Consider the following 13527-nt stretch of genomic DNA (forward strand, 5'->3'; position numbering starts at 1 on the left):
TCTATAGATACAATCATTCATTCTTTTCACTGCATCTTTAACCTCTCCTTTTCTACTGGTTTCTTTTTACTGGCATTTAAATATGCTGAAGTCCCTCATCCCTTTAAGGCCCTTCCTTAAACCCTGATCAGGGACTTCTCTGTGGCCCAGTCCTTAAGAATCCACCTTCCAATACAAGGGATGTGGCTTTGATTCCGGGTTGGGGAACTAAGACCCACAAGCCGTGGGGCAATCAAGCCCTTGAACTGCAACTAGAGCCCATGCACCACCATGAAGACCCAGGACAGCCAGAAAACAAAGAAAGAAAAAAGGAAACCGCAAAACCAAGTACTCAAATGGCTCTGACGTCTTGACTCCCCTCCCCTTCAACCCACTGCCGCTGGCTGCTCCAAACATCCACTGGAAATACTCTCGCCAAGGTCACACAGACCTTCTCTGTGCACCTGTGGCAATTTTCAGCCTCCAGCTCTCTTGACTTCTGGCAACACTGAACCTTCTTTCCACTGAGCCCTCTGCTCAGCTGCCAGGAGACCTCAGACTCCTGTTTCCCCTGGGCCTTGAGCTGCCTGCTTGGTCTCAAGCCTCACTGGTGGAGTCTTTCTTCCCCTCTTCACAGCCTCGATTACCACCTACCCAGTGCTGACCCCCAGACCTCCAGCCCAGATTATTCCTACTTGGTGGAGTACCCTAACCTTTAAAAGCCCCACAGAAATTTCATGAACATTTCACTTCACCATCCCATTCCCTTCAGCCCTATCCTTTCTCCTTTAGGCTTTTTCTCAATGAATAACACAAGGATCCATGCTAATGCCCAAGTTGGAAATTCTCCACCATCTTTGACTCTGCTTTTTTCTCTAACCCATCCCAAGTTCCATGGATACAGCTGCTCAGCCTCTCGGCCGTCAGTTTACTTCCATTCACCCTCATTGAGCCAGCTGTGGCCCAGGCTTCAGCACTGATGCCTGCAGCCCTTGGCTACTCCCACCAGAACCTGGCATTCCTTTTCCAGAGAGCAGAGAGAAGTTCCGGGTCAAAGTGCAACACAAGTTAACTCTTGGCTTTTAAGTGTCCATGAGCCAGAATCAGGCAACGGAAGAGATTTTACAATACAATTTTGACTCTACATGAATTTAAAGCCAACTGTGAAGCTTACTTTCCCATATCTGATAGCCTTCTCACCCCTGCTGCCCCAATATACCCCCTGACCACCCCAGGTTATCAACTAACAGCTAAAATGGGCACTTAATTTTTGAAGAAAAGTGCTTGACAAGAACCTTGAATCCTGCCTCCGGCACTTTCTAGCGGCTTGCACTTAACAGATTTGAGTCAATTTCTTCATACAGAAAATGAGGCTGACAGCTACTCTCCAGCAAAGGTGATGATCAAGTCAAGTGAGATGTTGGTGAAATAACAGACCAATGTGAGGTATTATAACCAACACCTCAATCCAGAGTTACACTCCAGACAGAAGAGCAAATAGTAGCCTTATAACTGAGTCTCTCTGGCTCTTAGATACTGAGATGCTCTTGTTCTGCTATAGGACACGCAAAGCTAGTCAGATGGATTTATCAGCTTGCTTTTACTCACCTGTAGTAGACGGATCTTGTAAAGTTTCTCTTTCTCCATGTTATACCGTCTGTCTAGGTCTTCCTGAAATTGGAAAAAACCCTCACAATTATCTGCAAATTTTTATTTTTTTGATGAAATCTTTTGAAGTTGAACAGTTTTTATATATCTCCTTCACTGTGAGGCTCCAAATTTCTTTTTTGAAATGGCTGAGTTCAGTGTTGAGTCCTCATCCTGTGAGACCCTTGAAACTCTTTCACATCACTTTGTAACAACTCTTTCTTCTTCTGGGACCCAGGCTGAATCCAGGGTTCTTAAGTGAAGGATCCCCCAAATCCACGTGCCCTTCTTCCTTCCCTTAACAAAAAAACCATGAGGAGGAGATAGCTGATATTTAAAGGGCCTGCAGTTCTATGTTGCTGTATTAGATGATACTGGCTTGCCTATGTTTCTGTTTAGAGCTGCAATGTCCAATGTGATGCCACCAGGCACATGTGGCTATTTAAATTCATATTATCTAAAATTGAAAAAAAATCAATTTCTCAATTGTCCTAGCCAACCTCCAGATGCTCAGCAACCATACACAGCTAGTGGCCATCATATTGGATAGAGCACAGATTGAGAACACTTCCACCACTGCAGAAAGGCCTTTTGGACAGTATTAAAAGACAGAAACCAGCCCCTCACTGAACCCAGTGAGGTAAGAGATGTGGCTGGATGGCTCACTGTGCTAGAGGAAGCTACAAAGGCATCAGAGGTGCCCCTCTCCCCTTGTGTTTTTAGACACACACACCCCCACCAGCTCCTCCATGGGGCTCAGCTGCAGGCACACCCCAACAGCCTTCACTGTGGGCGTCCTAAAGTTCCCTCTCTGGGAGCCTCTGAGGGCACGAAGGGAAGAGGAACCTAAAGGAGGTGAATGGTAGAGGCTTTCCTGTGTTTCCCTTCCTCCTCCTCTTCCTTTTCTGTTCCTTTCTCCTAGAAGCACTCCTTTAACTCAGAACAGGGGTTGGCAAACCACAGCCCAACGGCTAAATCCAACAGCCCTTGAGCCAAATTTGCCTGTGCCTAGTTTTTTTTTTATTAATTTTTTCATTGAAGGACAACTGCTCCACAGAATTTTGTTGTTTTCTGTCAAACCTCAACATGAATCAGCCACAAGTATACACATATCCCCTCCCCCCTGAACCTCTCTCTGTGCCTAGTTCCATAAATAAAGTTTTATTGGAACACAGCTATGTCCTTTCACTTATATATTGACTCTGAGGACCAGAGTGGAACTGGCCCAAAAGGTTGACAATATTCACTAGTGGCCCTTTAACACTCCCTGACCTCGGAACGCAGGACCATAGACAGAGCTCTCTCCCTGTGCACTGCCCGCCCCTCAAACAGCCTGGCAGGTGCGGCCCTTACAGGGCTTTCCTCTTCCCAGCTCAGAGGCCAGGGTGGAGATGGAATGCCTGAGCCAGGTGCAGAGCCTCTGGGCTGTCCACAGGGAAGCTGTGCTCCACCTGAGGGGCAGGTGTGCAAGATGGAGCCAGGCCCTGAGAGCCCGCAGACGAGGAGGTGGCCACAGAGATGATGGAAAGCGGTGTGAGAAGCTATTGAAGACACAAAGCTGGTCACCATGCCCACAGGGGACAGTACTGGTCCTGAGAATGGGCAGGTACTTACATTGTGCGTCATCGCAGAGGTTAAGGCACCATGTGACTCTCCCCCAGAGAGGGTCTGCAGTGAGGAAAAGTGGAAAAAAAAAAAAAGAAAACATCATCTCTGAGGAAAGAAGCTGAGGTTCCAGAAGTAGGAAAGGGTGGGCCGCCAGTTTGCTGATCATGTCTGAACAGGGAACAGCCCGTACATGAGCCCTAGATTTTAAACTGTTCTGAAATGTCCATAAGTCACATTAACAAGCTAAACTCTGTTTCTGAATGCGAGTCAATCCCTCTAGCAAGGTGTTATGGCTAAGAAGAGAAATGCCGCCCTTAAAGTCTGAATTCTATACAAACCCAGAGGCTGGCTGAGCTGAACTCAGAGTTTCAGTGTTGGAAACAACTGGAAAGTTGGGGTGGTCCCACTATGGGGTGGTCCCAATTCACCACCCACTGCCCAGCCATACTCTGCTGTTGCTGCACCAGTCCTCATGGCTGTGGCTGAAGTGACAGAACCTGTCACGATAGGGAGGCAGCACCTCTGTGGCCTGTCTCCCTGATGAGTGGGGCAGTGTCCATACAGGCCCACGCCCAGCCCTGGCAGAAGGCCCTGGCTGCTTGGACCAGTCCCCTCCCTTCCCGGAGCCCCAGGTTCCCCATTTCCCCAAGCAAGGGGGTACAGTCAATGAGGTCTGAGGCCATACCCTGACCTAAGCACAGAGAGCCTCAGCAAAGAAGCTTTGAATGGAGTATGAGAAGGGAAAACAAACCAGTGATCCCTACAGTCTCATTTGGTGAGAGAAACACTTTATTTTCCCTCCTTGTCCACACCAGTTCCTCGGAAGATCAAGGCCTCTGTTCAGAGAGCCAGTGGGGCGTGTTCTGAGCCAGGTATGCTCCCAGGTGACCAGAGCCCCGACCTCACATCTCGAGTGAGCTGCTCTCCGCAGCATCCATGTCCTGGGGCAAGAGTGCAGGGTGAAATCGGCAAACTGGCACACAGTCGAGAGGTAAATGGGACAAATGGGACCAGAGCTCAGGAGTTCCCAGAAACATCCATCCCTAGGGGAGGGGCAGCTGGGCTTGTAAACCGGCTAATGCGTGCCCCGGGCTTGCTGCTGTCCACACTCAGAGCTGCTTTAACCCACAAAAAGAAGACAAAGTTCAGGGACACATATTGACAAAAACCACTTGAGAAATGAGTGTTCAGAGGACAAGGCTGAGGAAAAGTCTGGTCCCTTTCAGCACCAGACTCTGCTGGAGAGTCCTCTAGAAACCCTTTCATGGTGGACGTCACAAAGCCCCCAGCAGTCTGGAGCACCCCTCCACAGCCCGTACCTTTTCATCTCTGCCTGGTGCCCTCTCAGCCTTCAGGCTTTCGATTTCCTGCTGCAGCCGTGCCATCTCCTCCTTTAAAAGTAATATGAACATTTACAAGATCTGGACAGGCTAGTAACTCGATGTAACAATTTACCTTGATCTAGAGTCTTATTTCGGAGAAGGTGATGGCATCCCACTCCAGTACTCTTGCCTGGAAAATCCCATGGACGGAGGAGCCTGGTAGGCTGCAGTCCATGGGTCGCAAAGAGTCGGACACCACTGAGCGACTTCACTTTCACTTTTCACTTTCATGCATTGGAGAAGGAAATAGCAACCCACTCCAGTGTTCTTGCCTGGAGAATCCCAGGGACGGGGGAGCCTGTTGGGCTGCCGTCTATGGGGTCGCACAGAGTCGGACATGACTGAGGCGACTTAGCAGAAGCAGCAGCAGCAGAGTCTTATTTTCACATTTGTGAGTTTATGTGGGGACAAGAAGTCCATAAAGAACTAGCCCCCCAGGCCCCTGATTTTCAGCCTGGGAACGTCTTCTTAGGAGGGTAGAGGCAGCAGTATCTCAGTCAGAAGGGGTCTTTCTTCCCTAAGGGCAGGTGAGGCTCGCAGTAATCACTGGGACATGGGATGGATGAGTGGCTTAGAGTCAGTCCCAAGCCTCCTTCTCTTTTTCAGCTCTTCTCCACCTTTCCTGGGACCTTCCAGCCTGGAGCCCTGCCTCATCCAGCCCTCCTCCACTTGTCACCCTCATCTGCTTAAGTCAGATATAGCTTCTAGAGGGCTCCTACACCACAGGAGCCTCTCTCCCCCTAGATGCACAGAACTCAGCCCTCTGTTCCTGTCTCCCAATGGTCACCTGTGCACACATCACTCCCACTATTGGACCAAGTGACACAGAGACATGTTAGGATTTTAGGGCAGCCCTAGTTTCTTAAGATACTACTCCTTTTGTAGACTTTTCTTTTAAATACATTTGTAAATTAGAAAACACTGTTTGTTAGACTGTGCTCTCAGTTTGGGGTTTGGCACACAGAGTTACTCATCCAGGTCATTTCTGGTGTCCTCTGATCACATCATAGCACCTTACTCCTCGTGCACACTACCACATACCTGCCTGGTGAACCTCCTCTTCCTATCACACCTGGATAGGACCCACAGCAGCACAAGGGGAGGGAAAGCAGGAGATTGTATGAGAATCTTTGTTAACATCTGATGACACCAAGCCACACTTACTCGACAATGTGCTTTAAACTCCTGTTCCTGACTTTTCAGATTTTCATTCATGGCTACAAGGGCTCTCAAGTTCTGCAGGATGCTGAAAAGACCAAAAAACAACTGACTTCAACAAATCACTATGATTTTATGAATCACAGTTTAAAACCAAGACCCCAGAAAAAAAGGAACTTTTTTCTTAATTTCCTTTGTCTCTCCCAAGAGTGTCTAATAGGCTGCCCACCAATGATAATGACCACCATTTAACAGACATTATTATTCATCTATAAACTGAGTCCATCGGGTCACATTCAAACAAATGTTACAGAATATAGAATTAAAATATCAACTGCAGAAACATCAATGTGTTTTGAGATTACTGTATATTTTTAATGATACCAACTACTTAAGACTCAGAGCACAGATAGAATCGGAATTTTAATTCCCATTTAAAATTTTAAATGTAAATGCTTTTAATTTAAATTGTCTAAAGACAATTAATTAAAAAAAAAAAACAACCCAAAACCCAGCGTCTTGGCAAAAAAAGAACATTTTCATTCTTGAAGGACAGGGTAAGATCAGTGCTGTTAAAACCTGGTAACCATGGTTGACTCCAAGGGAGGAGGACTGGGTAGCTGGGGGCAGGGGCGGGAGAAGACTGTTCAGTGTATGTCTTTCTGAATCTTGCATGTATTACTTACTTTTTAAAAACGAGAAAACAGACAAAACAAAATACAAAACATAGCTGCTCCTGACCCATGGGGAAGTGGGAGGAAGAGGAAGAAGGCAGCCCCGGATCAGGATCAGCGGTGAAGTAACCGGCAGAACAGTGCCAGCAGCCATGACCTGGGCTCCTCAGCCCCATTCTCTAACCACCAGCCACACTCACAGAGAAAATAAATACCACGTGTTGAGATCTCCTACCTCGGATCAGCTTTGGCCTCTATCTTCTCGAGAGCTGTCTGCTCTTTGTCCAGTTTCTCACTGTGACCCTTGAGCTATGGGAGAGAAGGAGGCACGTTGCTGGAGACTTGCCAGGACAGGAGGCGAGGGCTTCCATTCTCCTTCCGGGCCCACATCTGCGCCCTCTCTGGACAGGTGGCCCAGCCCACTGGACATGGCCGTACATTGAGAAAACAGGTGGACAAGGGGAACAGGATGGGGCTGGAGGGACAGCACAGAAACATCAAAACCACAGCCTTCCTGACACAGGTTGTGAGTAAAAGAAACCTTGGCAATACCTTTAAATCACAGCAGCAAGTGGGTGGAAAGCCAAAGTAATGCTGACAGCAGGTCCCTCTCAGTGGGAAGAAGTAAATAAAAGCAGCAGCTATGAGAGACAGACCTGGGTTTCAATCTCAGGATACCACTACTGGGGCTACTCACAGGGTCAGGGTTAAATCTCCTATCTTGAAAAACTCCATTTTCTTTCTCTGAGTCACTGGAGACTTTAAAAAGCAAACTTTAAGGAAACTCAGATTTTAATTTCTAAGCTGTGTAGATCTACCATACAATAGACTATTAAGCTGCTATTAAAAAGGAATAAACAGTTCTTTTATGATGATCTCTAACATTTACTGTAAGTTGAAGAAAACACATAAAACCATTACTCCAATGTGCATCAAGGAAGGTATACATGTATATATCTTGTATACACATGCATTAAAGAACCCACACGTTATTTGTATATGCACAAAAATTTTCTGAAAAGATTCACAAGTGATTGGTTACCCTCTAGATAGAGTAGCTGCTTGGGTTACAGGGGGACACCCTTTGTACTTTTTGAATTTTGAACTATGTGAATGTGCTACCTATTAAAAAAAAAAAAAGTTAAAGAACTTCCAAGAGTTCTAGCTGAGAACAAGTGGCAGCAAGTCCTTCTTTCTCAAGTCCTGGGAAGTTCAGGTGATTCTGTTTGATGACAGGAGCGGGCACCTTGGGGACAAGAAAGATGGTAGCAGGTAAGACCGGCCAGTGGAGGACCACCGTGTAGATCTGGCAGGCGTGGGAAGAACTGGGCGGCAGGACTGGGGTCTGTGTCAGGAGCAGCCAGTGGGCTGTGCAGTGAAGCCTGCTTCCCTTAACCCAGCTGGCGCAGGAGTCCCAGAGGCAGGCAGCTCCCAGAGAGCTGGCAAGACTCAGGAGGAGGGACAGTGTCCTGACCCCAAATATCAGTTACACTGGCTGATCCCACCAAACAATAGGGCCCCCCTTCCAAAATAGTTATGTGGAGCATGCTGCATAAAATGAATACAGAATCCACACAGCTGATAACAGAAAATTTCAGAATCACAAATAAGCACATCATTAACAATTATCACGTATTTTAAGAAAGACAAAACTGTAAAAAAGGTATCAACTCAACAAATGAATTCTGATCTGAAGGGACAGTCTGTAGATCAAAGAAAACTTCAGACACAGTCAATGCCCTTAGGCTGGAGAGGATCTTCCATATATAAAAAAAGAATCAACCTCCACATAAGAAATTAAAGTTGTGACTGCTGAAATTAGAAAGCACACAGGCTAGAAGGGGCCCTCCACTGCTGCAGGGGCCTGCAGCGCCTCCCCCACATGTCAGGGCTGCCACCCACCCTCTACCTTCCACACCCTGCTTTACTTTGCTGTATTCCAGGGAAGGCAGGTCTTTCCTGTTTTCCAGGGCCGCTAGGTTTTGCTGAAGAGGTAAAACCTGGCGCACTGGCAGGAAAGGGCTCAGAGTGCTCATGTGCCCAGTCCTTGTCGTGAACAGATAAGGAGACTGAGGCCCAAAGGCAGAGCTCATTACTGATTCAGGGTCCCGGTCTTCAGTTTTTTGACTAAATCAGGCTTCTTCCTACATTGTTCAGCACAGCCTCCCATTTTCCTAGATAAGAATTAGTTTGACTGCCTGACTAGATAGTAAGCTCCCTGAGAGGTCATGGTGCCAGGTCTCCAGCACTGGAATCTGCACGGCCTTTCTGCCTCAGTTTCTCCAACAGCACAGCAGGGATATTAACGGTGTGCTGCCAGGGTTGACAGGACGATTCAGTGATAACACAAATGATGTGCCCACAGCACAGCCAGCACATCGCAATGTTGGCTGCAATTATCATGTGAGGATAGGGAGAGTATCTCCTATTATTCATTTGAAACTTCTACCTTTCTAGCACATGCAAGGATTCAAAAAATATTTTTTTATTGAAGGATAATTGCTTTACAGAATTCTGTTTTCTGTCAAACCTCTACATGAGTGAGCCATAGGTATACCTATAGCCCCTCCATTTTGAACCTCCCTCCCATCTCCTGCCCCATGCCATCTATCTAGATTCACACAGAGCCCCTGTTTGAGTTTCCTGAGCCATACAGGAAATTCCTATTGGCTATCTATTTTACATATGGTAATGTAAGTTTCCACGTTACTCTTTCCACACATCTCACCCTCTCCTCTCCCCATGTCCGTAAGTCTATTCTCTATGTCTGTTTCTCCACTGCTGCCCTGAGAATAAATTCTTCAGTACCATTATTCTAGATTTGTATATATGCGTTAGAATACAGTATTTCTCTTTCTGACTCACTTCACTCTGTATAACAGGTTCTAGGTTCATTCACCTCATCAGAACTGACTCAAATGCGTTCCTTTCTGTGGATGAGTAATATTCCATTGTGTATATGTACCACAACTTCTTTATCCGTTCATCTGTTGATGGGCATCTAGGAGGATTCCATGTTCCAGCTATTGTAAATAGTGCTGCAGTGAACAGTGGAATACATGTGTCTTTATCAATTTTGGTTTCCTTAGGGTATATGCCTATGAGTGGGATTGAGGGTCATATGGTGGTTTTCATACTGTTCATGGGGTTCTCAAGGCAAAAATACTGAAGTGGTTTGCCATTCCCTTCTCCAGTACACCACATTTTGTCAGAACTCTCCACCATGACCTGTCCATCTTGGGTGGCCCCACACGGCATGGCCTAGTTTCACAAGAGAGTTCCAGAAAAACATCTATTTCTGCTTTCTTGACTATGCCAAAGCCTCTGACTGTGTGGATCACAATAAACTTTGGAAAATTCTGAAAGAGATGGGAATACCAGACCACCTGACCTGCCTCTTGAGAAACCTATACGCAGGTCAAGAAGCAACAGTTAGAACTGGAGATGAAACAACAGACTGGTTCCAAATAGGAAAAGGAGTACGTCAAGACTGTATATTCTTACCCTGCTTATTTAACTTATATGCAAGTACATCATGAGAAATGCTGGGCTGGAGGAAGCACAAGCCGGAATCAAGATTGCCGGGAGAAATATCGATAACCTTAGATATGCAGATGACACCACCCTTATGGCAGAAAGTGAAGAACTAAAGAGCCTCTTGATGAAAGTGAAAGAGTGAAAAAGTTGGCCTAAAGCTCAACATTCAGAAAACTAAGATCATGGCATCTGGTCCCATCACTTCATGGGAAATAAATGAGGAAACAGTGGAAAGAGTGGCTGACTTTACTTTTGAGTGAAGTTGCTCAGTTGAGTCCGACTCTTTGCGACCCCATGGACTGTAGCCTATCAGGCTCCTCCCTCCATGGGATTCTCCAGGCAAGAGTACTGGAGTGGGTTGCCATTTCCTTCTCTAGGGGATCTTCCCAACCCAGGGACTGAACCTGGGTCTCCCGCATTCCAGGCAGATGCTTTAACCTCTGAGCCACCAGGGAAGTCCTGACTTTATTTTTGGGGACTCCAAAATCACTGCAGATGGTGACTGTGGCCATGAAATTAAAAGATGCTTGCTCCTTGGAAGGAAAGTTATGACCAACCTAGACAGCATATTAAAAACAGAGACAGTACTTTGTCAACAACGATCCATCTAGTCAAAGCTATGGTTTTTTCATTAGTCATGTATGGACGTGAGAGTTGGACTACAAAGAAAGCTGAGCACCGAAGAATTGATGCTTTTGAACTGGGGTGTTGGAGAAGACTCTTGAGAGTCCCTTGGACTGCAAGGAGATCCAACCAGTCCATCCTAAAGGAGATCAGTCCTGGGTGTTCATTGGAAGGACTGATGTTGAAGCTGAAAGTTTGGCCACCTGATGTGAAGAGCTGACTCATTTGAAAAGACCCTGATGTTGGGAAAGATTGAAGGCAGGAGGAGAAGGGGACGACAGAGGATGAGATGGTTCAGTTCAGTCGCTCAGTAGTGTCCGACTCTTTGCGACCCCATGAATCACAGCACACCAGGCCTCCCTGTCTATCACCAACTCCTGGAGTTCACTCAGACTCACATCCATTGAGTCAGTGATGCCATCCAGCCATCTCATCCTCTGTCGTCCCCTTCTCCTCCTGGCCCCAATCCCTCCCAGCATCAGAGTCTTTTCCTTTCAGTATCCTATCATTTTGCCTTTTCATACTGTTCATGGGGTTCTCAAGGCAAGAATACTGAAGTGGTTTGCCATTCCCTTTACGTGGTATCAATGACTCAATGGACATGAGTTTGGGTAAGCTCCAGGAGTTGGTGATAGACAGGGAGGCCTGGCGTGCTGCAGTTCATGGGGTTACAACGAGTCAGACACGCCTGAGCGACTTTGTAAAAAATGAGGTACCCATAGGTGCATGGGTTTATTTCTGGGTTTTCTATCTTGTTCCATTGGTCTGTATTTCTGTTTTGTGCCAGTATCATACTGTCTTGATGACTGTAGCTTTGTAGTATAATCTGAATTCAGGAAGGTTGATTCCTCCAGCTCCATTCTTCTTTCTCAAGACTGCTTTGGCTATTTGGGATATTTTGTGTTTCTATACAAATTGTGAAATTTTTTGTTCTAGTTCTGTGAAAAATGCCTTTGGTAATTTGATAGTGGTAGCACTGAATCTGTAGATTGCATTTGGTAATATGTTATTTTCACAATATTGATTCTTCCTACCCAGGAACATGGAATATCTCTCCATCTATTTATGTCATTTTTAATTTTTTTCATTAGTGTCTTATAATTTTCTGTGTACAGTTCTTTTGTCTCCTTAAGATAAGTTTATTCCTAGATACTTTATTCTTTCTGTTGCAATGGTGAATGGGATGGACTCCTTAATTTCTTTCTGATTTTTCATTGCTAGTATATAGAAATGAAAGTGGTTTCTGTGTATTGATTTTATATCCTGCAACTTTGCTAAACTCACTGATTAGCTCTAGTAATTTTCTGATACTATCTTTAGTGTTTTCTATATATAATATCATGTCATCTGCAAACAATGAGAGGTTTACTTCTTCTTTTCCAATCTGGATTCCTTTTATTTTTCTTCTCTGATTACTGTTGCTAGGACTTCCAGAACTATGTTGCATAATAGTGGTGAAAGTGGACACCCTTGTCTTGTTCCTGATCTTAGGGGGAATGCTTTCAGTTTTTCACCATTGAGAATAATGTTTGCTGTAGGCTTATCATATATGGCCTTTACTATGTTGAGGTAGGTTCCTTCTATGCCCATTTTTTAAAGAGTTTTAATCATAAATGGGTGCTAAATTTTGTCAAAGGGTTTTTCTGCCTCTATTGATATTATCATATGGTTTCTATCTTTCAAATTGTTAATATAGTGTATCACATTGATTGTGGAGAAGGAAATGGCAACCCACTCCAGTACTCCTGCCTGGAAAATTCCATGGTTGGAGGAGCCTGGTAGGCTACAGTCCATGGGGTCGCAAAGAGTTGGACACGACTGAGCGACTTCACTTTCTTTCTTTCTATAGTTCCTTTTGGGAAGGAAATGGCAACTCACTCCAGTGTTCTTGTCGGGACAATCCCATGGACAGAGGGGCCTGGTGGGCTATGGTCTATGGGGTTGCAAAGAGTCAGACACGACTACGCAACTAACACACATACACACATCACACTGACTGATTTGCATATATTGAAGAATCCTTGCATTCCTGGAGTAAACCCAACTTGATCATGGTGTAGATCTTTTTTCTTCCCTAGTATTTTTTAACTATATAAGTCCGTTTAACATTTGTTGTAAAGCTGGTTTGGTGGTACTGAATTATCTTAACTTTTGCTCATCTGAAAAGCTTTTTATTTCTCCATCAATTTTGCTTGAACGATATCCTTGCTGGGTACTGTCAGCTTGACTGTAGATGTTTCCCTTCCAATACTTTAAATATATCCTGCCATTCCCTTCTGGCCTGCAGAGTTTCTGCTGAAAGATCAGCTATTAAGCATATGGGGTTTCCCTTGTATTTTTTTCTTTGTGTTTAGTCTTTGTTAGTTTGATTAGTACGTGTCTTGGCATGTTTCTCCTTGGGTTTATCCTGTATGGGACTCTTTGTGCCTCTTGGACTTGACGGACTATTTCCTTTTCCATGTTAGGGAAATTTTCAACTATAATCTCTTCAAAAAATTTCTAATACCCTTTCTTTTTCTCTTCTTCTTCTGGGACCCCTACAATTCGAATGTTGGTGCGTTTGATATTGTCCCAGAGGTCTCTGAGACTATCCTCAGTTCTTTTCATTCTTTTTATTTTATTCTGCTCTTCAGAAGTTATTTCCACCATTTTATCTTCCAGCTCAATGATTTGTTTTTCTGCTTCAGATAGTCTGTTATTGATTCCTTCTAGAGTATTTTTAATTTCAGTAATTATGTTGTTTGTCTCTGCATGTTTATTCTTTAATTCTTCTCCGTCTTTGTTAATTGATTCTTGAATTTTCCCCATTTTGTTTTCAAGGTTTTAGATCATCTTTACTATCATTACTATGAATTCTTTTTCAGGTAGTTTGCCTATTTCCTCTTCATTTATTTGGACTTCTGTGTTTCTAGTTTGTT

The 13527-nt window shown here is 44.9% G+C and overlaps 1 protein-coding gene across 2 annotated transcripts in view; it reads right to left on the reverse strand.

Moving 5' to 3' along the window:
• The window catches only part of CCDC93 (coiled-coil domain containing 93), a 103727-nt gene that overhangs the window by 18865 nt on the left and 71335 nt on the right, over positions 1–13527 (reverse strand). For both annotated transcript variants that reach the window (XM_010860777.1, XM_010860778.1), the window contains 5 exons: positions 6684–6757; positions 5781–5862; positions 4554–4625; positions 3241–3294; positions 1588–1650 (listed from right to left, as the gene is read on the reverse strand). In XM_010860777.1, coding sequence (XP_010859079.1) covers positions 1588–1650; positions 3241–3294; positions 4554–4625; positions 5781–5862; positions 6684–6757 — 345 coding nt within the window. The remainder of the gene's footprint in view (positions 1–1587; positions 1651–3240; positions 3295–4553; positions 4626–5780; positions 5863–6683; positions 6758–13527) is intronic.

The sequence above is a fragment of the Bison bison genome, unplaced genomic scaffold (genome assembly GCF_000754665.1).
Source record: "Bison bison bison isolate TAMUID 2011002044 unplaced genomic scaffold, Bison_UMD1.0 scf7180017864471, whole genome shotgun sequence".
Lineage (NCBI taxonomy): Eukaryota > Metazoa > Chordata > Mammalia > Artiodactyla > Bovidae > Bison > Bison bison.